Here is a 24,716-nt window from a genome sequence, read left to right as displayed (position 1 = left end):
TCAGGTAAAAAAAAAAATCTGGTAATTCTTTGTTTTTACATTCATCGGGTCCCAATCAGCCCAAATATCAAAGAGAAATTAAAAATGCATGCCGTGGAAGAGTTCGGGTCTTAGGAGGTTAATGAATAAATAAAGTGAAGCACTGCCACACATTCATAATCAACCAATAATTTTATTATTGACATGCAGGATAAAGTATTGCAAAACTTGATTCTCATATTACAATTAAATATGATTATGTCGATTCCAGCAATTAAAGCCAGAAAAGAGTGTACAGTGATATGTAAATATTCTAACTGTAAAGCATGTCTGGTCATCAGGAGCTAATCTAAGTAATTAAAGCTGTGTTTGTGTGTTTTTCCATCTATCCTGCTGTGCCTGAACCACACGGCTCATTGTTGTCGGTTAGACAGTCTCATTTTCCTTTTCTTCTTCCTGATGAATTGTGCTTTAGCTCTCTCAATAGATAACTGAAGTGGACTCATGTCAGGTGGTGCTAAGGTGGTAGCAAAGGGGTTTTTAGATCTAAGCTCGGCTGTAGTGGCAGCTTTGGATGGCATGCTTAAAAATGTGACTGGTTCAGTTTGTTTAGCATCAGAAAATGCATCACTGAGAGCTGCAGCTTTCTTTCTTGGTTTTCTCTGCTGTCTGGCTGCTTGCCGCTGCCGTTTTGTGTCGACAGTGGGCGCAGCTGTGGCAAAAAGCCTCCATTCACTCTGAGTTTGTGTTTCTTCTTCTGCAGCAGTGGTTTCATGGCTGTTGAGAGGAACACGAGTGTCTGGAGTCGTGAGAATAGGGAGCACATTTTCAAACTTGTTGTGAGAACGTGGGATTTCCCATGAAGAAGGCACACTGGCTTTCCTCTTGCTGTTTCTCAGCCCTCTTTCTTTCAACTGTTGCCTTTTCAAAATACTAAAGGAAGTGTTCAAAGCTGTAACTTTGACCCTCCCTGCGTAAACGTCCAGCCTGTGGGAAAGCTGGTACTCTGCGGTGGGGATCGATGGTGTGGTGTGAACCCCAGTGAGAGGGATCACTTTCAGATTGTCCAGAGAGGAATTTTGCAGGGCAACAGGAACAATGGGGGAAGCAGAGCTGGCTTTCCTCCTTTTCTTTCTCCCCTCTGTGTCTGTTTTCTCCTTTGACCTGTTCCTTTTGACTTTGGAGATAACAATGGGGGCATTGGCAATGCTGACAACAGGTCGCTTCTCAGTGTCGCTCCCAAAGTTTTGTTGCTCAGGCTGCGCTGGTGGGGTTATGGTAATGATGGTGGGGACAAGGCTTAAGTTTTCTGTTTTGTTTTCTACAAGATCTTTGGGAGAAGAAAGAAGAGTTGTTTCTTTGCCCTTCTTTCTCTTCTCCTTTCTTTGCCTTCTTGTTTTAGCTTTATGTGGAACAGTAGTGCTTATTGAGGGAGTGACTTCTTCTGTCAGCACAGCAGTGATCGACTCTGCTGGCCTCTTCTGGACTGTTGTAGGTGATGTAATTGAAACCGTCTCCTTATCCAAGGCTGGTTCATCTTTCATGACTTCATTAAGGGGTTCGTCTTTTCCTCTGAGCTCAAATTCGCTCTCATCGACTCTTTTTGTGCTCCTGCTTGACTGATCATATCTTTGTGACTCATTGATGAAGTTACTCAGAGGCTTGACTTCTGTTTTGCTGCCAGAGGGTGAAACAGCAGCTCCTTCCTCTGCTTTCACACCTGCCTCTGTTTTCACTTTTCTCTTCCTCCCCTTTCCATTTCCTTTTTTCTTTTTGTTGGTTTTCTTCTTCTTCCCTGTGTTCTTCCTCTTCTTCTTCTCTGAACTTTGCTCCTCTACCTTATCAGAGTTGGTACTGGAGCTTTGCGACGTGGAGACAGTAGCGAGAACCTTGAGGAAATCCTCGGCGGCAGTGACAACGTTTCTGAGCGACGGCTCCTCAGGACCCAACATCGTAGACTGAGTTGCACTCTCCAGTTTCTCTTCTTCATTGCTTTTCTTAGAACCTTTTGACTTGGGAGGAGCTACTGTCAGCTCATCAATGATGTCAATGCCTCCAAAGTCATACGGCACCGCCTCTCTCATCACAGCAACAGGGAGCTTCTTGTATCGTTTGCACCTATGAGAGAGAAAACAGAGAGGGGAGGCAATGTGTCGCGTATTAGGAAAGTAAAATGGCTCAGTATGTTTAAAATCTACTTAAAGGTTTACACGAATACTTACAGACCATACCAGTGACGCTCTACGCACTGCTCTTCATAAGCAAACTCAAAGCAAGGGACACCGATGACATTAAAAAATGCCTGACCAACAACTCGGGAAGATGTATCGTTGACTTTCCTCAAACAGTCTTTCAACCTGCAGAGAGAGTAAAGTGATCATTTGAGTTCTCTATAAGAGAACTACAACTGACTAAATGACAAGCAAGTACTATATATTGTTAATACAGCAATGTATCTACTGGGCTGGCATTACTATCTAAAATTAGCCAGGAAGGTTTTAGTTTAAGAGACCATAATGCCTTAAACTAACAGTCAATAGAGTAATATTAACATCTGGCAACATAATTTATCAGCTATTCTACATACAGACCTGCCAAACATTTAATGTGTTAACTGCTCCTAATTAAGTTGCACTCTCCAGTTTTTCTTCTTCATTGCTGAAATGAAGAAGAGCATCACTGAAATAAAGCTTTTACTCACGCATTATCGCAGTCACAGTGACAGATGGAGTGCCACTTGAAATTGGTGTAACCGTAGTTTGAGGAGAAGGCGTGGATGACATGAGGGCAGTGGTCATGAATACGACAGCAGTTGTCAGTGCCTGCAAACTCTCCTGTAAAAGAGAGGTCAGCGTCATTATATATTTCAGGTATTGCACTCGGGAGTCAGACAGCTTGAATAAAAACTTTTCAACCTACCCAGCTGGTCATAGCTATCAGCCATGTTCCCGGCTCCGCACCACAGGGTCCCTGGATAAGTAAAGCCTCTCTTGGATCTCTTCAGAACCTGCACCTGCACAGTCGAATCCTCATTTTCCACCCTCTTCTTAAACATCCTGCACATCAACTTGGCTTCATCCATGCGCGCAAAACTCCCCTCCACCTGCCGCCCGCCACTCTGTCTCTTCAGCCCCAACCTGCACTCGTGCATGAAAGATTTCACCTGCATCTGTTCCACTATCACGGAGCAGTTCAATAGTTTCCCGGCAGGACTGACTACCGAGCGCACCACCTCGGCTCCGTCTGACACCTGGTAGAGGAAATTCTCCCCCACCGTGGACATTTTTGCGCACACGGTGCCGTTGAGCGTGGAGAACATTTCTTTGCCCTCCTTTTCTGCGTCCAAAGCGCCACTCAGGAGGTCGCCATTGACGACGTTTGAGTCCAGATAAGACAAAAAGACGAAGAAGACCGACCACATGATGCGGCGAGTGGCACTTTCAGCACCACGCGTAACGGAGACAGCTCCTCGCGATTTCCCGGCGCTCTCGAGCAGCCCACCCAGTTTTAAGGCGAACCTAAAGTGGTACGATTATTGCTACGATGAATGACTGGGAGGAGTCAGCAGGATTAACCTCTGTAGCCCTGGCAGAGTATCTCTATCTGTTAGACACAGTGAACAGGTATCACCCCACCCTCCGCCCCCCACCACCTTAATTATCTCACTTAACCTACGGAGGGTTAATTAGTGGGTGTGCGGCGCGTAAACCTGCACCTCTAACTGCAGAGAAAGAAATGACCGCAAGTAACCTCCCACCCCTCCCCGCTCAGCACCCCCCTAGGAGGCTGAGACTTTGGGAAAATGCACGGAGGAGGTTCTAGCTCACGCCCGCTTCCCATGGTAACAGGCATGGGGTGACTGTGCCGACCAAGCACACTGGACATTATTCAAATACCACAAAACAAGCGCTGATTTGGTGATGACCTAAATTACAGTGTAGGAACAAAACTCATTTAAGCAGGAATGTGGAAAAAGGTTGCCTCTGTCGCAAGCATTCTGCACCGAGTGACTGAAGGGCCCCAGAGTCTGACGGCCGACACAGAAAAGAAAAAAACTCATTGAAATAATGGAGGTATCAGATGACTGCTTGGCTTCCGGTTTTCCCGAGAAGCTGACACGAGTTGCCAATCATTCAAATAAAGCCAAATGTAGAGCTTCAAGAAGCTTTTGTATTTTTTTCTCCAGTAATGAAGAACTACAAAAACAAAACAAAAAATAAAAATTACATTCCCCCAAGAGCAGATTATCAAAGAAGTACGAGTGTACTGTAGCACAGTCTGGGTTCGCTATAATAATGTAAGATGCCAGTTTTCCTTAAAAAAATAAACCCACTATTTTCCATCCCAGCTCCATGTTTCTGTTCCTTGATATTACTATAGCATTGCATGACTGAACATCCAAAAATAATCCTCATTATCTTAGTCCAAGGAATTGCCCCTCAAGCCAAACACCATCTTAGAAGAACAATCTTAGCTTATATGGTAAATGGTCTGTATTTGTATAGCGCTTTACTAGTTCCTAAGGACCCCAAAGCGCTTTACACGTTCAGTCATCCACCCATTCACACACACATTCACACACACATTCACACACTGGTGATGGCAAGCTACATGTAGCCACAGCCACCCTGGGGAGCACTGACAGGGGCGAGGCTGCCGAACACTGGCGCCGCCGGGCCCTCTGACCACCACCAGTAGGCAACGGGTGAAGTGTCTTGCCCAAGGATACAACGACCGAGACTGTCGGAGCCGGGACTCGAACTGGCAACCTTCCGATTACAAGGCGAACTCCTAACTCTTGAGCCACAATCGCCCCGTATCAAACCATTAATCACATTAAAGGTATCTCTTCTCCTTCTCCATCGTACAGAGCCAAGATCTGAAACAAATAGTCGGAAACTGTGTTTAGAGCAGTCTGAAAGCTGAGCCTTTGGCTGATTGGGGTTACCTGTGCATATGCTGTCCTCTAGGTGAAACAAACACATGCCCCTTCACATTAATAGTAGAGTAATTCATGCTTCTATTACCCCTCGATTAGACTGCTGTCACTTTGTTGACTCTGGTCAGTTGTTACATTGTCCCCTGCAGGCTGTGCAAAATGCTGAAGCTGCAGGAAAGAAACATCATGATCAAATCACACCTGTGCCGCTCCTGGCTTCCAGTCCATTTCTGTCCAATTTTATTACTTATTCTTAAGAGTTTCAATGTTCTGACATCATATGACTTAACTGAACTTTTACAGCCTTGTATTCCAACCAGCGCCCTGAGGCCTAAAAATCAAATCAGATTGTTCTAACTCATTACGTGAAGCTTTAGGCATATTTAATGTGAGTCTCAGTCATTATAACAGGATAAAGTATGTGTGACAGGAAAGCAATGAATAACATAATAGAGTTACTTTTAAATTTGGGACAAAAGACGGGATGGGTATTTTTCCCTGATATTTCCACTTTAATACAGTATATTTTTTTTTTAGTGGTTCAAAAATTTAGTCATATATCTTATAATCCTTCACACAATATGATATAGTATATCTGACAGATGAGTAAAAACTTTCATTTGACTAATAATATATCAGTAGTTGCACTGTTTATTCACATTATGTGATCACCTCAATAAGGGAACAAATTTCATGTGTGAAATTATTGTTTATTCATGTCTGATATCAACAAAAACCCTCTTAATATTTTCCCAAACTAAGAGAATGATGCACAGCATATTTCTACAACTGAGTTTTCCTCACAGGGAGGGAAAAAGGTCTTGGCAGGGCAAGTTTCTAATCAGCCCAGTGTTATATCACATGGCTGGTCTTACTCTGAGCTCTAGAGGCGGAGATCCAGCCCACTCAAGGCACTGAAATCGGATTTCTGGAAGGTGGAGAGAAGTGATGTAAAATCACCAGAGGCAACATTCGACCAAGTGTTGAGTGGGGCGGGGGTGTTCTCATGAATTAATGTTGTCGCTGCAGGAGGGGTTTGGGAAAAATAAAGAGCCTAATAGTCCCGCTGTTCACTGTGCGTTCATGTGGAGTCAAGTAACAAGGCAGAGTGAAACAGAAAAGGTGAGTCTGGATGAAACATATTGATAAGTTACACTCCACTTTCTGACAGCCACCGACAGATCAGCTGCAGACCAGCAGTGTCTCCAGAAGATAAGAATAAGTGCAGTTACACCAATGTTAGAATATATATTTATATATAGTAGCGATAAACAGGAAATGGAAATGAAAGGCAGCTGTAGACAGCAATGACGATGCAAGCTGAAGCTGGTATTTCTCTGCTTTTGCTGCTGCAGCAGGCTGCAAACCAGAACAGCTCATTCAGACTCTGTCTGTTTCAGAGCTGGGAAAATAAATAAATAAACAAAGTGTAGGTGTTTTCTTATATTTTCTAGGTTTCCCGATAGACTGGCAACGCATAACTACAGTCATGCCCACAGGTATTTGTTTGTTTTCATAACTTTCAATACCACCAATATGGATTTGAAATGAAGCAATGCAATTAACAGCATTAACTTAAATGAAAAAACCCCAGAGATGCATAGGGATGTCATCCAAACTATTTTAAGTAAATAAAACAGAAAAAAGAAACTTTGCACAAACTATGTTGTGTGTGTAGTCAGTACCATCAGTGGTGTAGAGGAGTGCATGGGTGGAAAAATGGTATATGTAATGTTGTTAAATGCAAGAACCCAACCAAAAGCAACCACAGTCCAACAGGGTGTCTCAGGGGAATGAGCTGACGCATATCTGGGTTCTAATGGCTTTTTGTGCAGTCCTGGCACCCTGGGCCCAGGTGTTGCCAGTGCCACTAATTGTGAACAGGAACTCCGCCTCTCCAATGTCTGCAAACAAGACACAAGTAGGCCAAAAGGAAGGCAGGGTGCAGTGGGTTGTCACACAAATAAAACTTTATTTAGACAACATATTTATAGATATTGCATTTGACAGTGAACTAGTAAAAATTATTAAAAAAAAAACCCCAACAACAATAAAACAAGTAGAAATAAAGTGAAATAATTATTAAAATTAACAGTAGTGCAAAAGGAAACCCTACAGATTGGAATCTATAAACTAAACATGAATCATGTAAATTGATAATTCTGATATCTAATATCTCTACATTTCAAATCTATGGTTGGGCCTCGTGTCACCAAAAGCTGCTGGGTAATATTATTTGAGTCGCACTATCTCTACCTTTGTTGACATATTTGTGGAAACTTCACATCTTCTGCATGTCTTTCCAAGCCAGAGGGAATCTTTCTGTTATCTTCTCAAAGCAGCAGCTCCTTTTTAAGTGTTTTCTAGCAAAGTCTGATCTGGGTTTTCTGCCCCTGAGTGTAAACAGGGGTTGAAGGAATGTCCTGATGGACGTTTTGTTCTACACTAATAAAATAACTCTGTGAGTCTAATAGTAAGAAACAAGAGCTGTGAAAGAGATTCAGGTCACAATCTTTTTTCTGGTTGGAAATAGAATTCAAACTGTAAAATATGCAGAAGTCACAGTGACACTTATGTCATAACTATTACCCCTTAAAAGTTTTTTTCTTACACAGCCCAGGATTGGATTTGGGAGCCTAACAGTAAATCTTGGCAAGACAGCCAGCAGGTACTAGATGGCTGAATTGCATCATTAAATTACCATTGACCTTGAAAGCAAATTAAATTTATTCAGGTGCATTAGCAGACAGCCTTCAGACGCTAAAATCAATGTATTCTACCTGTCCAGCACTAAATGACAGACAGACAGAAAGTCATAGTAGCTGGTGAAAATACAGCAAGCAGAGCATTTAGCACTAACATGGAGCTAAATGCTCCATGTTAGTGGTGACACTATGACTGTCACCATAGTGTCATCACCTTTTGGCCAGTGAATTCCTTATGTGGTAAATGGACTTGAGCTAGAGCTGGGGAGCCTGGAGCTGAACATACTGGCTCAGCATGGTGATTTGAGCCAGGCTCAATTTTCTCCAGCTAAACAAAAACAAAACTGAAGTAATAGTCTTTGGAGCCAAAGAAAAACGATTACAGGTCACCAGAAAACTTCAATCTATACACCTAAAAACCACAAACCAGGCGAGAAATTTGGGTGTAGTGATGGATGCAGACCTAAACTTAGAAAAACACATTAAGACAATAACAAAATCAGCTTACTATCACCTCAAGAATATTTCAAGGATAAAAGATCTGATGTCTCAACAGGACCTGGAAAAACTAGTCCATGCATTCATCTTTAGTAGGCTTGATTACTGTAACAGCATCTTTACAGGTCTACCTAAAAAATCAGTCAGACAACTACAGCTCATTCAGAACTCTGCTGCTCGAGTCCTCACTAAGACCAAAAAAGTGGACCACATCAGTCCAGCTCTGAGGTCTTTACGCTGGCTGCCTGTCCGTCAGAGGATAGACTTTAAAGTTCTGATGCTGGTCTATAAAGCTCTGAATGGTTTAGGACCAAAATACATCAGTGACCTCCTGACCCAGTATGAACCTTCCAGATCCCTCAGGTCATCTGGATCCGGTTTTTTATCAGTTCCCAGAGTCAGAACCAGACACGGAGAAGCTGCATTCAGCTTTTATGCTCCATGTATCTGGAACAAACTCCCAGAAAGCCTCAGATCAGCTGAAACACTCAGTTTATTTAAATCCAGGTTGAAGACTCACCTGTTCTCAGCTGCTTTTGAATAAAGCACCAAATCCACACTTTTAAGCTTAAATTTCAAAACTTACATTTTAACTACTGATTTTATCTACTGTCCTGATTTTATCTACTGTTTTGATTTTTCATTTTATATACTGTTTTGTTTGTTTGTTTGTGTTTGTTTGCTTGTCTTAATCAATTTCAAATCATGCTTTTTATTTGTTTTTGTTTTTAATGTCTCTGTAAAGCACTTTGAATCACCTTGTTGTTGAATTGTGCTATATAAATAAACTTGCCTTGCCTCATGAAGTAGCAGCTTTACATTAATGAGCTAGGCCCACCCTAAGGCATACCTTGCTTTAGTTCTATCATTTTATTAAACCCTGAAGGCCACCATAATTTAAAAAATAATGACATCCCATTTTCTTTATTTAATAAGACCAGTTTAGCCCATGAAGTCATTAGAAAAGTGTTTTCCTAAGTCACATTGATTAACCCAGATGGTCATATCCCCATACACTTCTCTGTAATTGTTTTCTTTCAGTCAGAGAAGTTGCCCCCTGCTGGGCATTAGAAAGTAATGCAGGATTAAGGCACTTGTGTGACGGTTTCATTTTTCAACTTTTAAAGCTATCTCCATCTTTTCTGTACAGCGCATTGTACCAAATTAAAAGATGCTCAATTTAAGTTAATACGTTTATACCTGAACACATTCATGGTGTCAGAAATAAAGCGTGATCATTACAGAGCAACATTTACTACACAGCCATGTGCTCCAAGATGCACACAAACCAGACTGTGGGAAAGTGGAGTTACTGCTGGAAGACAGTTCATTGCTCATTCTTGAGCTCAGCTTGAACTCTGTTTTAGAAAACTGGGATGAAATTTCAGATATGCGTTTATTTAATAACAGTAAGAAGCTTCCCAGTCTGAAAACTGGAAATATCCTGTGAATACAGCGAGATCCAGGGTCGTGTTTCCCCTGCAGTGAACGTGATCTCAACCTGAGCTTATTCAGACACTGATTCCTCTAAAGACATCAGCTCTGAGCAATATTTACAATAACAACCCGAGGTATTCATAAGGGAGGGATTTTTATAGGACGTGCATTCAGTTATGGTCAGGTGACTGGAGTATTTAGTGCAGAGACTGAACATATTCAAAAAACAAAACAGTGACAATTGCTCTTTGTTTTGTCACATGCGAAGTTCAGACTGACTCATTAAAAAATAGTTTGTTTTAAATTATGCATTTATGGTTGGAAGGACAGATAGATGATCTGTTAAAGGACTGCACCTTTCTGTTCACGTCCTCAAAGACACTGATACAACGTCATCTTAAATGTTTTGTTGTTCTTACTTTTAGGTTTGATTTGACTTCATTTAACCACAGTACAAAAATCAAATAAAAGTAACCTAACTCAAGCAGGCTAAACACTGGTGTGAGTCTTTAATGGTCCCAAAGTAGTAAAAGAAAATACAAAGAAAGAGGAAAAATAAAAAGAAAGTGTTTCTTTTGTGACATATACCTCATATAAGGTTTTGTTTGATGAGGCTAAGACTGTTTAATGAATGACTGGTAAACTTTGAACAAGAAATCTGGTGCAAACTGCAGAGAGAAACTGTAACTTAGTTCAGTATTATTAACAGCCAGCTCCCACCCATCATTCACCCCCCTGGAACCTGATACAGAAGACTCTCATTCACAGTTCAGTCTGTTCACCCCTGTTTGTGCCTCTTGTCAGTGCAGTCAAGAGCTGTTCTCCAAATGGACGTGTTTGCAGTTCCAGGCGACAGGCATAAAGGATGGTACCTTTATTTAATGGCTCCAAACACAAAAGGACCAGAGTTCGCCTGGCTGGACCCGTCCAGACTTTACTGCAACTCCCAGGTATGCTGAGAGAAAAGAAATGTTGCTAAAACTTTTTCTGCTGTTCCCCTATTCACTGAGCACGACAAACCCCACCTCTAACTGCACAAATGCACATGCAGTCTGTCTCTTATCATGTGCGCATTCTGCATTTTGTGCTTTTTTCCTCTTTGCACTCGATCCAGGCTCTTGCAGACTGTGCCAAAGACCTTCTCAGTCCTTTCCAAAGTGACAACATTGACTTGGTTGTTGGCATAGATGCAATGGGATTCATTCTTGGTAAGAAAGCAAAGAACTTCACGCTTAGAGGTAAAATACAGGGCGAGTTCAGAGAAACTAAACTCGAGTAATTTTTTATTTTAAGACGTTGTCACTGTGTACATTACGTAGGTCGGGAAACCTGACCCTTCAGGCAAAGATACTAAATTTAGAAAAACTCTGCCTCTCACACATGGCATGGCAATGTGAAGCTTCTTTTCTCGCTCTGTCGGTGTGAATGAACGTTACTGATGTTGTCTTTTCAGGGGCTTCTGTTGCCACCGCTCTTGGAAAAGGTTTCCTGGCTGTTCGCAAGGCAGGTCACCTATGTGTCGCCACCCACGGCCAAAACTACACCGACTACACAGGCAGGGAAAAGACTATGGAAGTAAGACTGGATGTGCTAAGACCAGGTTAATATTTCTTTTTACCCTTAAACCCCATTATATAATTTACTGAGAAAGATGTTTGGACAGTTTGTGGATTAGAAGGTTGATAAATGACTGATTTCAGCTCTTACATTTTTAAATAAATGACAAAATCATTTAATTATTTATTTTGTCAAAGCCCAGTCTTTTAAGTGAGACCATTTCTATTAAAAAAACTAAATTTGCCAAAACTCTGACCTGGAACTTTTAAGTCTAAGTCTTAGAAAAGTACAAAAATATTTAATTCAGCTGCTCAGCTTGAGTCTGACTAACTGACTTAACTAACTCTTACCAACACATAACCCGCAGGTTTCTCCAAAATCCCCTGTCTTTCTTCTAGCACAGCACCATCTGCTGTCAGCTGAAGCAACTGATATTGAACAAATACCAGCTGTCATAACAAATATGAATGCAGAAAACTATAAAACTGGTGTAAAGGCCTTTGTCCAGAGAGACGTGGAAAAAGTGATCAGATGAGTTATCCTTCACAATATTCTCAACGACAGGGCGAACGTGTGTGTAACGAGCACGCAGAGAATAGCACAGGCCTGAATGTTTGTTTCATTGTAAATCAATGAAAATATGCCCTAAATCAGGGGTGGGGAACTCCAAGCCTCAAGGGCCGGTGTCCTGCAGGTTTTAGATATCACCCTGGGTCAACACAGCTGAATGAAATGATTAGTTCATTACCAGGCTTCTGGAGAACTTGAAGACATGTTGAAGAGGTAATTTTGCCATTTAAATCAGCTGTGTTGGATCATGGACACATCTAAAACCTGCAGGAGGCTTGGAGTTCTCCACCCCTACCCTAAATCATCCCATGATTAAACATTTCCTGACAGGAATGATGTCTGGCAGGATGACACAAAGACAATGACAGATCATTGAACAGCTAAAAACGATGTGAGCCACATGATATGGCCTTCACATATTACCGACGGAAGATTCTGGATAATGTGTCAGAATTCATCATAACACTGAATGAGGGAAAAGCTTCATTAAAACTGCCAAGAAACACTGAAGCTGTTCAAGTAGCTCAACACCTGACTAAGATGCTTAGAGGAATGTCTTCTGAAGGTCCTGCCTGGGTCGCTGCACCATCTCCTGGTACAAACTGGTATTACATAACAGCGTAGGCCAGTTTAGGACATGAAACCACAGATGTTGGTTCTTCAGATTCTGTTGACAGCCTGGATTCATTTTTAAACATCAATTTGTAATACGTACATTTAAAGAAGAATCAAGTCTCACAAATTCCTACAATTTCTACTTTCTACATCCTCTCCAGCACAAAAACAGGGTGTGACTGTGTATAAACAGGTGAATGGAGATCCACAACGTTAGGGAAATGAGTGTTCTCTTAATCTGAGATTTGAAAACAAAATACTACAAGCCCCTAGAACAACATCAATGGGAAACTTATGCATTAAAATATAACTGTTTATTGTCAGCATTTGTTTTTGTGTTTCTTTCATAAACACAAGATGTACCATTTTCTTTTAATACTTGTCCTCGTAAACAAAAAGAGTTAAAGAAGAAAGACTGAAGGAGACATGAACAGTCGACATGTGTGTCCCCGCCGCAGGTTTGAGGGTGTTGTTAGTGGACCAGTGGATAGAGACTGGAGGCACAATGAAGGCTGCCATTCAGCTGGTAGAGAAACTGGGAGCCTCAGTTGTAGGTATGTCAGTCAATAAGTTAACAGTTACAGTGCTGTGCAAAAGTCTTGAATTACCCTTCTTTATATTTTGTTAGGAAAACGGAAAAAAAGATGCAAAAATTCATTGGAATGTGGAAATCAAGCATATAAGGCAAAAACTGAGTTTCTTCTAAATCCTTAAAGTAGTCTTCAGGAATAGTTTTCCAGGATTTTTGATGAACATTTAAGTTCTTCTGTGGATGTTGGCTGCCTTTTGCTTTGTTCTCTGTCAATACGACCCCACATTATGGAAATAATCAACCATGACTGTGTGTTTTTCTATCTAGGTATGCTTTTACTACCCTGTTTTGTCAAGCTGAAGCCAGATCCATCTTCCACAGGGCATTAGCCACTGATTTTCAGTCCAATCCTTGTGTAATTTGGCATTCTTCAGCCTTTTCACTCCATTTCCCATCCTCAAGAATAGTTTCTTCCACTGAGACCATTTCTGATGAGGCTTCAGTAAACAGGAGATGTATCTGAAGTGCCAGATGCATCTCTCAGGTCCTGTGTCAGATCTTTGTTGGATTTGTTTCCGTTTCTTAAGGACATAGGACTTGAGGACACTTTCAGATACTGCTTATCTACTTTAAAACGTTTTTAAATCAACCACTTTTTCTTTTGTGCCCTACTTTTCCAGTTTGGTCAAAGGACACACTTTTCCAAGATATGCTAGCTTTTCAGCAAATAGCTCTTTGGCAATCACCGTGTTGGTGCAAAAATACTTTTTTTTAAGCCTGTTTAAATGTTATGTTTGGCAGATTCCACTTAAGAAATTGAAATAAATCACTATTTTTGTGGCAGGCTGCTTTTCTGATGTGTTTAGACAAAACACTGGTTTGTCCCTTTTTACCCTTGAATTATTCATAGGCCAAGTTTAAGTGACATACCAAATGCATAAACATTCCTCTGAAAATGGTCAGGTACAATGGCTGGACTGAGAATGGGGGGAAAAGCAGCCAAAGAAAAACTTTGAAAGACTTCCAAAAAAGCCTGGAAAACTACTGACTGGTTTAAAAACGAAGGTCGGTGCGCTTGGAAGCAAAACATAAAGAAGCAAGGGGTTGTTCAAGACTTTTGCAAAGTAATGTATTATATAATAACCGAATGACTCCCAACACTTGATTGTAAACATCTCACTCTGCAGGCGTCGCCGCTGTGGCCATCGAGAACACCGAAGGAGGAAGGTGGATTAAGGAAAACTACAAATTCTCTCACTGCATACCCGAAGAGCTGCAGAGCCAAATTGATGGAAAATACCTCGACTCCTTCAAAAGCTTCAACAACTGAACAAGTTAACGTGATTCCTTAAAGGTTCAGCAAAGAAGGCAAAGCATAATGAAATTTTATAATACATGTATAGATATATTTTTTAAGAAATACAGTGAACTCATAGAATAGCTGGCTTTTTTTAGATTTAGTTCTATTTTAAATAACTGAAACAATTTCTATTCTATTTTTTAATGTCCTAACAACATGTAAAGCTCACCATGGGAAAATAAAAAATATGAAAACCACATCAGTTTTGATACTGACCATTAAATATTCTGTGATAAATTTGATTGTAAACAGAAAAAAATATACCTTTCAAGTATCTTCATTACAAATATGGCTCCCAGTCTTTGGTCTGGGACCTCAGCGTGCGATGGATAAACGGAGAAGATGATGAACAAGATATAAAAACAAGAACAAATTTTCTTTTTAGCCTCTAACAAATATAACTGGTCACTTAAATGCAATGAAAAAAGAAAAAAAGAAGAAGAACAGAGCCAAAAAAACAAAAACAAATTCAACACAAGCAGAATATGACTGTTAAAATAAACTACAGCAGCAACAAGATTTAAGATTGAATTGAAGCCCTAAGTGAAACGAGACTCTGGCATTTTCTGGCAGGACGGGACCATTTTGTGTGTAATTCCTGTGTCACTCCACAAGAATCTGCACACACATCCCATGGAGGAAAAAGCTTTCTAGGCCAGGAAAAACTGAAATTAAAACATGTCAGGAAGGGAAACATCTGAATCCCTCCTCCCTCCCCGACCACAGAAATCCTTCCCGCTGAGCTGGACGGCAGCCGTGGTCATTTTCCACTCAGAAAACTCCTTGCTTTCAGTCCGTACCATCGATTTTAACCTCCCGCTTCCATCCTTACTGACAGCAGTTGGACTGTTTCTTCTTCGATGCAGCGTACAGATTGTTAGAATTGCTGTTAATCCCTGAAAGCAAAGCTTGGTTTTAAAGCGTGCGACAACTACTTTTGTGATTTGGGATTGTCTCAATACTCACTGACAACATCTCCGATTTGCCTCGATCCGCTTTTCTCCAGCTCAGCAAGAACGTTGGTCTCAAACGCTAATGATGCAACCCGAAAGAAAAACTCTCTCACGTTTTCCCCTGCAGCAGATACACAGAGAGCATCTGTCAGGGCCTGTGTGAAAACTACTGCTGGGGGACTTTAGATTTAAACAGACTTAAGGAGAAGCACTGGAGGTCTATAAAGAAACTAAAGCTAGCTCAATAGGCTTTGGACAAGTTAAATCTTTTTATTTTTTTCTGTAGTTTTGCCTCTGTGCATCGTGGGATTTAAATCAAACAATTAAAATGACAGTCAAATACAGACCTTTAGCTTTTGTTTAGGTGGTTTTAAAAACTATGCATCAACTGTCCATGAATAGCAGCGATACTATACAAAGCTGCTTGTTTTCAGAGAATCAAAAGCTACCTGACAAACCAACACGACTTTAAATACAGGGATTGTTTTTTGAATGAAAATCCTTTGCCGTCTATGACTGAAAGCATAGATCTCATTCTTCCAGGCTTTTCCTGCAGCTGCCCTCTGTTGGTGCTCGTTTCAGGGTCTCTGCCTTCAGACCAGTCGATGGACTCCTGGTACTGAAGGATATACCACTCAGAAACTCATGGCTTGCTTCTGCAGTATGCTTTGGCTCATTATCCAATTGCACTGTGAGGTGTTTGGCTGAATCTGAGCACAGAGTAAAGCCCTGTACACTTCAGAACTCATCCTGCTACTATCAGCAGCCACATCATCATACGTGCCCATGCCATAACACTGCCTCTACTGTGTCTGATGGATGAAGTGGCACGCTTCAAATCATGAGCTGTTTCTCTGTTTCTCCATACCTGTCTCTTACCATCATTCTGGTACAGGTTTCTCTTGATTTCAGCTGTCTGAAGATTATTTTTCAGAGCTCTGCAGGCTGTTTTGGATGTTTTCTGGCAAAATCTAATCTGGACTTCTTGTTCTTGAGAGTAATCAGTGGGTCCCATCTTGAAATAAACCCACACTCCTCGAGTGTTCTTGACCTGGTTAGATCTTGTCAAGTTGTTTTTCATAAACGAAGACAAAGTTTGCAAGCATCTACTTTAGTTGTCTTCTGTGGATTTTCAGGCCTTCTAGTGATGCTGAGCTTTCCAGTACATTGGATTTGGCCACTGCTAAAGCTTTTGATCTCTCTCTGAATATTTTCTGGTAATAAATAGCCTACAAACACATTTTCTGATCTTTCTAGATTGCAGTAGCTGTTATTCAAGCACTGTAATACGGACCTAGGTGCAAATTTGGTAACTCTGGAACTGAACACTTTGCATTTATTACCAAAATATTTTCATGTGAACAATCAACTGCAGCGTCTTTCCCTGAGGAACAGTGTAAACAAAAACAAAAAGCTATTCTGGCCGAAGCTATAGAAATATTTTTCATCTCTAACACCTTTTGGAGGCAACTAGTTTACTTGTATTAAAATCCAAACGCTCACCTGTCAGCGATGAAACCGCCCAATACTCAGCTTGGATCTCGTTTGCTAGTTTGAGGGCATCTTGTTCGATCTGGGAATACTGAGCAGGTGACTGTGAGACAAACCAGAACATACAACACATTAGCAATAAGCAAGAAAAATAAACGCAACTGTTTATTTTATTTTGTAAATAAGCATTTATGTTTCATATCCAGTCATGTTACTAACTAACTCATAAAAACGATGTCTTCCTAGCAACCGAACTAGCTTAAGTACAGCTGTTTAAATACATAATGTCTTAGAAACGTTCCTGTGTGTGATTTCCACCTCGGTCACAAACACTTCAGGGTGTAGTAAAGGAGGAGAAACATTCCTGAGGTTTGAGCTTGGATACGCTTTGTGCTTCTGGCATCTATCCAAGCAATTCACATTTGACTCCAGTAAATACAACAGAAATGTCCACAGGCATGTCCACTTTAAACAGTAAAAGACGTACGCTGAGGTCCTTCTTGGTGCCCACGAGGAACAGCTGGACAGCGGTGGGGTCGTTCTCTTTCAAAGCGTCTTCGAGCCACTGCCTTTAGATGAGAAAAGACGGCATTAAATCCACCAGCTGGGACAACAATGAGATAAAGGCACACAAATATTATTCTTATATTATATATTTACCTTGCATGGCCCAGAGAGGCAATATCATTTACATCAAACACGATTATCACAACTGGAAGAGAAGAAGAGATCATTTTACTGCGTTAGCAGCTGGATACAGCCGGGAAAGCGACTGATATTTTATTCCTTGTAAACAGTGTTTTAAATGGAGAGACTGATGGAAACTTACCCTGGGCTCCTCTGTAGTATGTAGAAGCAATGCACTTGAACCTCTCTTGGCCTGCGGTGTCCCACCTTTAACACACAGAGAGAGGCTGACGAGCATAATCAGAGTGACTTTTTTGTTTTAATGCGTTACATTTTCCGGATCAGACTTACAGCTGCAGGCTGAAAGGAACACCCAGCACCTCGAAGCGCTCCATCTCAAAGTCAACACCGATTGTTGCTTTATAGTTCTTGTCAAATGTATCCTTGCAAAACCTTAAAAAAAAAAAATTATCTACTGCAAATATATGCACTTATGGTCGGCAGCAGACCATATGATTTGGACAGGTGACCAACTCTGACAGGTGGGCATTCACGTAAAAAACACAGAAAAGTGCTATGCATATTTCCAACCAGGAAAAGGTCACCAACATGTAGCCACACATCTGAAAGCATATTGATTTGCTCTCCTGATATTTAGACTGTAGTATTAATATTTTAACCTTTGCCCCAGGTCCCGATCATAAAACTGACACTGCCTGCATTTGTTAATAAAACAAAGTATCTAATGTATCATCATGGCAGACGCATAAAGGAACTTATTACAGGACAGGAGAAAAAAAATACAAGTGACAAAACATGACACAGTTGTACTGTAATTTAAAACATTACAGTCTCAAACTGTGTACTTCCATACATGTGGTAGATGTTGGACTGCATGCAGCGAGGCTCTCTAAGCGGTCCAAAAGTTTTGTTTTCCTCATGCGCAGAAGTGACGGGACCACAAACCATCAGTCACAAAAGATTATCATCTGGTGACGTCAAAGCTAGCAAACACATTCCTATCAGGCATTATTTTTGGTGTTGTGGTCACAAACACAGCAACAAAAACACCCATAACAGCCATTACAAAGCATAAGTACAGTAAAGCATATCAGGGCTGGAAAAAGAGGCCCCATTTTTATGTTTTCTAACTTTTTTTTCATGCTTTTAACAACTGCTTCATACTTTTTTGATTACTGTGAAACTTAAAGCAACTGTAACACAGGTTAAGTATTGTTCTTCCTTGAACTCCCTCTGAGTTATTCATTTCCCCAAATTGCCCCTTACCTTGCAGTCACATATGAAGTGAGTGTGTCTTAGTTTACCTATTAATCAGGCAGGTTTTCCCCACAGCCAGATCCCCCACCACGATGACCTTGGATATTTTAAATCTGCTGAGAAGAATAAGAGAAGCAGCAGCAAGTAAATAAGAGCCACATAAAGCAGATTGCATACAGTGGCTTCACACTGCGGCACTCACCCCACAGTGCCGGTCCGCTGCTCCTGACACGCAGTCTTTACTTTATTGTTGAAATCGTTTTTAGTGTGGATGGCCGCCTCTTTTCGGAAACACTGAAGAGAGGAGGGCGGGATCGTGAAGATGTGAACTGTTCTAGAAAGATAAGCAGGCAACTGGGGTGACTGATTTTACCTGAGGGAGCTGAGCGATGACTCGGTCCCGTCGAACAGGAGGAAGGACGCTCATGGCTGAAATTCGGACAGACATGAGGCCTCAAGGAAAACAGCGGCTGGACAGAAAGACAGAGGGAGTGGTATAAACAGTCTGCTGTTTAACTTGGGTGGCTTTAAAGATAAACTAAAAATCTAACGAGACAGAAACAAGTTTAGTTGACCGAGGTTAGTCAGTGAGCAACACATTCTCTGGGTACTGGACCTTACAAATGTAATCTGCGACTCTGTTAGATGCAGTACTGTGTAAAAGGCTTGAGCCACACCTTATTGCTTTATATTTTGTTAGGAAAAATAGAAACAGGTGAAACAGACATGGAAATACAGAATACAAGGCAAAAACACACAAATTCTAACCAGCATTAAAGTCAATATTTGGTATAAGTGCCTTTATTTTTCAACAATCTGGACTCTCTTGGGGAGGTTTTCTTGTCAATGCTTTAAGTCAGGGGTGTCAAACTCAAATACACAGTGGGCCAAAATTCAAAACTGGAACAAAGTCGCGGGCTAACATTAATATTTATTGAAAAAAAATGTCTTCCTCCAGATATAAGAATGAATCTTTTCTTATGGACTCAAACAAGTTTTGCTGAAAAACTGAATATGGAACAAGCAAAGCTTAATGCTAAACAATATATATATTAGCTGTATAATACCAGTAGGCCAGCTCTAATAGTAATTTGGTATGGCTTCGCGGGCCAAATGTAATTAGGCTGCGGGACAGAGTTTGACACCTATGCTTTAAGTAGTCTTTAGGGATACTTCTCTAGGCTTCTTGAAGCATTCAAGGCTTTTCTTTGGGTGCTGGCTGCCTTTCACTTTGTTCTTTTGTCAACATGAACCCACACTGCTTCAATAACGTTGAGATCCGGGCTCTCGAGAGGCAAAGCCATGATCGATAGTGTTCCATTGTGCTTCAAGTTGGAGGAGGAGATGTTACTACATGGTGCATGAATCTCTGTTGCTGTGTTAGTATTTCCATCAGCTTTAATATGATCGCCAACACCACTGGCTGAAATGCAGACCCAAACCATGACAGCGCCTCCACAGTGTTTTACAGATGTGTTGTACCTCCCCTCCTGACCTCCATGGTTTTAACCATCAAATTTAGATTCATTACTCCATAACGCTGCTTGCCACTGATTTTCAGTTCAGTCCTTCTTGACAGCCACCTTTCCACTGAGACTATTTCTTCAGTGAACCACAGATCTCTCTCAGGTATTGATATTTTCATTTCTTAAGGAGGTGACTTTCAGATTCTGTTCATCTGCCGTAAATATCTTATTTCTACTTCTGTTGTGCTCTACTTGTCACTTTTCCTCAGATTTTCTTAAGCACACATGGCACACCATCCTGAGATATGCAACTTTTCAGCTAATAGTTCTTTAAGAATCACCTGGTTGGTGCAAGGCTGATGTTTTTTGTCTGTCAAGCTGTGTTATTTTTGATAACTGTCATAGATTCAGCTAACAAAGGGGCAACAAATAATGCTAATAACAAAGGGCTAAAAAGGTACGATTTAAAACTGCTAAGTCTTCTGTTATGTGTACACTCAACACTCGTTCATCCCTCGATTTAGGTGCCTTTTTGTGCTTGAATGATTCATAGGTCAGTGTAGAGTGACTTAAACACAAATACATTCCTGTGAAAATCAAAGAACTGGACTGAAAATGGGTGAAAAAGCTTAAAAAAGACCACTTAAAAGAACAAAAGTCACCTTGGAAGAAAAATATAAAGAAAATCAAAGGTGGCTCGAGTCTTTAGCACGGCACTGTAGTTGACTGCAACTATTATGCTGATTATTATTATTAGAAATCCCCAAATTATCGTCAGTTGACCACGTCTACGCAGAAATTCGGATAAAAAGGTAATAAAAACAACACTTCAATGCTAAATTAGCCGTAGCTTTCTGAATGTGGGATACATCAGCTCACGCAGTTTTTCCTCTAACTTCTTTCAGGTTTGTTTGTTTTCGTTTCCCAGGCCACCAGGACATAGACAGTACCCCCAATTAGCCAGCCTCTTTAACATTTTATTTTCCTAGAAGTAGACGCGACCAGGTAGACAACAGCAACAGTTTGTAAAACCAGACAACTGTGATCAGCCCTGATCCCCTCACTGCGTGGATCACATTTAATCCTATTGTTCATCAGAGCTTCACGAAAAGAGGAAGAACGCTATTTTTATATAGTCTAACATATAGCGGAAACCTGAAGACTGGGCATCAAGTTGAAGGAGGAGCGCTGAAGTTACCCCCGAAGAAGAAAAACCGCAGGAGTTACTCAGAGTTAACTCCTGAAAAGCAGCAGCGGGTTGGAGATGTTACGGGATACCTCAGAGTCTCCGGATGGTCCGCTCGGTCCTCTTTCCTCCTCTGTTCTGCTTGTATTCGTCCTCTAACAAAGACGCTCTTCACTGTAAATCAATTCAGCTCCATTGTTAACTAGGAATGTGTGTGAAGATGAAACGGATCAGCGGAAGTTGTGGGGATCGGCAGACTGGCACCGCTGCAGCTGCTGACTCAGGTCCCTGGATTTAGTTTTTCCTCCCACATTTTCCCTGCTCGCCCCCCTGCTGGAGGAAAGAGGAATGATCGGATATAAGGGGCTCTGTCACTTACATTGTTAACTTTGCTTGTTTGTTTTTCTTTGTTACACTTATGTAAACTTTTTTTTTTACTATAATATAAATCATGCTTAAAGGTCACGATGCGGGAAATCCTTCTGCATGCACAACAACAGCCAAAAAACAAAAACTACTGCATATATCTTCTATTTCCATTTTATAATACCACCCACTTTCACCCAATTCCACGTAACTTACTTTTCAATGTCTTAGTTTTTTTTTCCCACAAAGGAAAAAACTGTATAACTTCCTGTCGTTCAATACTGACTCTTCCGCTACAGAGGGCGCCATAACCCTCTTTTGAATATCTGTCTAATTGTAAGCGCAATAAATAGTAGTTACATTTCTAACAGACATAAATCACTTGCTAGCGTTATTATATTATGTCCCATATAGCAGTACAGGCCTACATACATACAAAAACTTGCAGATACTAGATTGGTCTTTACGATGCAGCGAGGTGTCTTATTAAAATATGAGTTACAGGCAGGGATTAAAAAGTTATTACTGATGTTTTTATGTATTTTTGTGTGTCTAATATCCTTGTTAATATTGGCAAATGGGCTGGATACCTGGATAAATTAAGGATAATGTAATAGTCCCTTAGCCAAAAATAAACTGCATTAATTGCAATTCCAGCTTGTGATAGAAATTATCTTCCTGGCACAAAATCGTTTCATATCATTCAAAAGATTTATGTTTGACAGATTATAAGATAACAATCAGTTTACAACAGTTTACATACCAGAAATCATTTTTTGAAAGGTCATCAAACCTTCAGTTAGTAAATAGATGACTCCTACAGGCAGGTTAGTTACTGTCAAATGGGTTCATTTTAATGAGCCATGCATTATTTCCAGCGACAGCAATGATATGTTTGCTCAGTAATAAAAAAATAATGACATCCCATTGCTCGCTTACACTATCAACACATCCCTTTATTCTTCTCATCCCTATGATATTCATAGTTCACATGTAAATAAAGCTGCAGTTGCAGTGCTCAGCATGTTTTTCTTTTGTTTTACTTTTTGGTTTCATGTAATGTTTTTCAAACAGTTCAACACATATCAGTAAACACAAAAATTGATACTGTGCCAGTTGGCACACAAACTATGTGCTGTGTGCTAAAAGCAATAATGTGTGCCCCTCTCAGAATGGAGAAACATGAAATAATGCAAAGGCGGGAGAGGAAGACAAGATAATATTTTTCTGAGGTAAGCATTGTTCAGCAAGTGAAATTTGATCAACTGGAATGTAATATCTTGATTCATTCATTCAAATCAGAGATTGGATCTATACATAATGTGCTGCTGAATTAGGTTTTTGTATAAGGTATTCAAAACTTTTTTTTTTTTGTTATTTAAAGGTTACATGAAAATGCATTACTGTGGAGAAATCTTCTGTAATGTGGACGGGCTGTGGTGTTTAGGTCAACGTTAGGTCGCATAAAGGGAAGCAGACATTGACTTATTTTTAAAACGATGACACTAATTAGATTCATTCACCGAATTGTACCTTTTATAGCTTTATTATTTCTGGAAGTTAGAAATCAGCCTATAGCTCGTGTAACATCTGTTTCTATCCTGTCATACTCCGTTTCCCTAATCCATAATGAGCAACAGCACAGGTCAGCTGAACACATCCCACACAAAGAAAAATCTTCTGGAGGTCACAAAACAATTATTTGACATATTTCTATGTGATTCTGTTCCCCACTCTGCCGGCCACACCCCTTGACAGGTCACCTAGACAACCACGTACACACATACGACAACACTAGAAACCACCAAGTATCACACAACATGTAAGCTTCACCTGGAAAAGCCCAGACCGGCAGTGTAATACACGAACAATGTGTTTGTTAAATGTGTATCATATTTGAGCCTCACCCCCTTCCTCATTCAGAGTGCACCCTCGATTCCTTTCCTCCGGTGTTAGTCCCGCCCACCGGGAGATGCAAGCAGAGGAAGCGAGGAAGAGACACATCAGCCAATAGTCAAATGTGCTTTGGATGCTTTCTAAAAATGGGAGACGTGAACCGGAAGTATCTGTGTGTCAGCTGGTGGAATTCTTCAAATGTTAAGGAAAGGCGCTTCAGTGCTTCCTTTATTACCTTCTTTGATAGGGGATACACTGGACGATCGTTTTTTGTTGTTGTTGTTTTAGGAAATTAGATAACCCGATCACGTCCCATAATCACAGCAACATACCACCAGACAACAGTCAGCGTGATTAACACTGCGTTTTCAATCGCTTCAAATTATGTTAAAATCACAGGTGAATGCAGATGTGAGATTTGCTTCTCATCGTGTTGTCGCAGGAAGAATCCATATATTAAAAATCTTAATGAATAAATGAACGGATATTATGACCTATAACAAAATGATACAAGTAAATTCATGCAATTTGTGTTAATTATGTTCACTGCTACAATGCAGCCTTTAGGATTACCTTTTATTTATAGAGGAGTTATAACAGGTCCAATTGAAGGAGCACATATGAGCAATGAACCTCAATGCGACAAATATTTCATGTACAAAAACAGTCATTATTATTATTAGCAGTTGTTCTCTTTTATATGACCTGCCTGAAACACAGTAAGACCGTTCACACTGAGTGGAGCTCCGAGCCCCACCACAGAGGGTGGCACAATAGTGTGGTGGTTAGTGCTGTCCTCGCACAGCAAGAAGGTGAAGTGGGTTGGTTGAGGCCTTTCTATATGGAGTTCGCATGTCCTTACTGTGGTTCTCTACCAAAGAAATATTTCAGGTTAACTGATCTTAGGTGTGAATGTGAGTATATATCCAGTCTTTGTGTGTTAGCCCTGCAAAAGTCTAGCAATCTAGGTGGACCCTGCCTCTTGCCCTATGACTGCTGGAGGGAGGTAGGCTCCAGGTTCATGTGACCCTGAATTTGACTACAGTCAAGGAGAGGAGACCAAGCAACAGGCATTTATAAAGCAATGTCAATCAAATATGACACGTGACACAACTACTGCTTGTTTTATAATCTCAGACCTGTGTTATCTTTAAATAAATTCGCTGCATAACGCAGTGGGACAATCACACAGATAAAAATGGGGAAAGGAGGAAAGCTTCACAAAGCTAAATGAAAACATACGAAATAAAAGGGGCAAGGG

The 24,716-nt window shown here is 40.7% G+C and overlaps 3 protein-coding genes across 10 annotated transcripts; 1 reads left to right on the top strand and 2 right to left on the bottom strand.

The window, feature by feature from the left end:
• Positions 1-204: 204 nt before the first annotated feature.
• proca1 (protein interacting with cyclin A1) lies at positions 205-3,545 on the bottom strand. The gene is made up of 4 exons (XM_063493512.1): positions 2,899-3,545; positions 2,681-2,813; positions 2,202-2,336; positions 205-2,097 (listed from the first exon to the last, which is right to left on the bottom strand). Exons 1-4 carry the CDS (start codon positions 3,398-3,400, stop codon positions 393-395), a joined length of 2,475 nt encoding a protein of 824 aa, XP_063349582.1. The 5' UTR covers positions 3,401-3,545; the 3' UTR covers positions 205-392.
• A 2,393-nt stretch (positions 3,546-5,938) lies between these two features.
• Positions 5,939-14,173, top strand: zgc:174895. Of its 4 annotated transcripts, none has more exons than XM_063492758.1 (7): positions 5,939-6,040; positions 6,373-6,417; positions 10,368-10,508; positions 10,673-10,796; positions 11,012-11,158; positions 12,759-12,854; positions 14,020-14,173. In XM_063492758.1, the coding sequence occupies exons 3-7, from the start codon at positions 10,386-10,388 to the stop codon at positions 14,160-14,162; spliced, it is 633 nt and encodes a 210-aa protein (XP_063348828.1). In that variant the 5' UTR covers positions 5,939-6,040; positions 6,373-6,417; positions 10,368-10,385; the 3' UTR covers positions 14,163-14,173. The 4 variants fall into 4 exon arrangements, with proteins under 4 accessions (XP_063348828.1, XP_063348826.1, XP_063348827.1 ...); XM_063492756.1 differs by having other exon boundaries at positions 10,363-10,508; XM_063492757.1 differs by lacking the exon at positions 6,373-6,417 and having other exon boundaries at positions 5,953-6,040; positions 10,673-10,766.
• An 805-nt stretch (positions 14,174-14,978) lies between these two features.
• On the bottom strand, positions 14,979-23,485 carry rab34a (RAB34, member RAS oncogene family a). Of its 5 annotated transcripts, none has more exons than XM_063492748.1 (12): positions 23,467-23,485; positions 21,286-21,526; positions 18,915-19,011; positions 18,744-18,835; positions 18,589-18,657; positions 17,615-17,716; positions 17,466-17,530; positions 17,297-17,348; positions 17,124-17,205; positions 16,649-16,739; positions 15,159-15,266; positions 14,979-15,088 (listed from the first exon to the last, which is right to left on the bottom strand). In XM_063492748.1, the coding sequence occupies exons 3-12, from the start codon at positions 18,987-18,989 to the stop codon at positions 15,021-15,023; spliced, it is 804 nt and encodes a 267-aa protein (XP_063348818.1). In that variant the 5' UTR covers positions 18,990-19,011; positions 21,286-21,526; positions 23,467-23,485; the 3' UTR covers positions 14,979-15,020. The 5 variants fall into 5 exon arrangements, with proteins under 5 accessions (XP_063348818.1, XP_063348820.1, XP_063348821.1 ...); XM_063492750.1 differs by having other exon boundaries at positions 18,589-18,654; XM_063492751.1 differs by lacking the exon at positions 17,615-17,716.
• Positions 23,486-24,716: the final 1,231 nt, after the last annotated feature.

Source organism: Pelmatolapia mariae, linkage group LG14 (assembly GCF_036321145.2).
Source record: "Pelmatolapia mariae isolate MD_Pm_ZW linkage group LG14, Pm_UMD_F_2, whole genome shotgun sequence".
NCBI classification, from domain to species: Eukaryota; Metazoa; Chordata; class Actinopteri; order Cichliformes; family Cichlidae; genus Pelmatolapia; species Pelmatolapia mariae.
The sequence above is the reverse complement of the archived record's forward strand: the minus strand, read 5'-3'. Positions and strand labels throughout refer to the sequence as shown.

Bases quoted from the DNA above. Each gene is read 5' to 3' on its own strand.
- proca1 (XM_063493512.1), bottom strand. From the start codon at position 3,400: ATGTGGTCGGTCTTCTTCGTCTTTTTGTCTTATCTGGACTCAAACGTC. The intron at 2,814-2,898 runs GTAGGTTGAAAA...TCTCTTTTACAG, and splicing joins TGATAGCTATGACCAGCTGG to GAGAGTTTGCAGGCACTGAC. The intron at 2,337-2,680 runs GTGAGTAAAAGC...CTCTCTCTGCAG, and splicing joins CACTGTGACTGCGATAATGC to GTTGAAAGACTGTTTGAGGA.
- zgc:174895 (XM_063492755.1), top strand. From the start codon at position 6,002: ATGTGGAGTCAAGTAACAAGGCAGAGTGAAACAGAAAAG. The intron at 6,041-10,367 runs GTGAGTCTGGAT...TTGTCAGTGCAG, and splicing joins GGCAGAGTGAAACAGAAAAG to TCAAGAGCTGTTCTCCAAAT. The intron at 12,855-14,019 runs GTATGTCAGTCA...CTCACTCTGCAG, and splicing joins ACTGGGAGCCTCAGTTGTAG to GCGTCGCCGCTGTGGCCATC.
- rab34a (XM_063492748.1), bottom strand. From the start codon at position 18,989: ATGTCTGTCCGAATTTCAGCCATGAGCGTCCTTCCTCCTGTTCGACGG. The intron at 18,658-18,743 runs GTGAGTGCCGCA...TATTCTTCTCAG, and splicing joins CAGCGGACCGGCACTGTGGG to CAGATTTAAAATATCCAAGG. The intron at 15,089-15,158 runs GTGAGTATTGAG...CTTTGCTTTCAG, and splicing joins GCAAATCGGAGATGTTGTCA to GGATTAACAGCAATTCTAAC.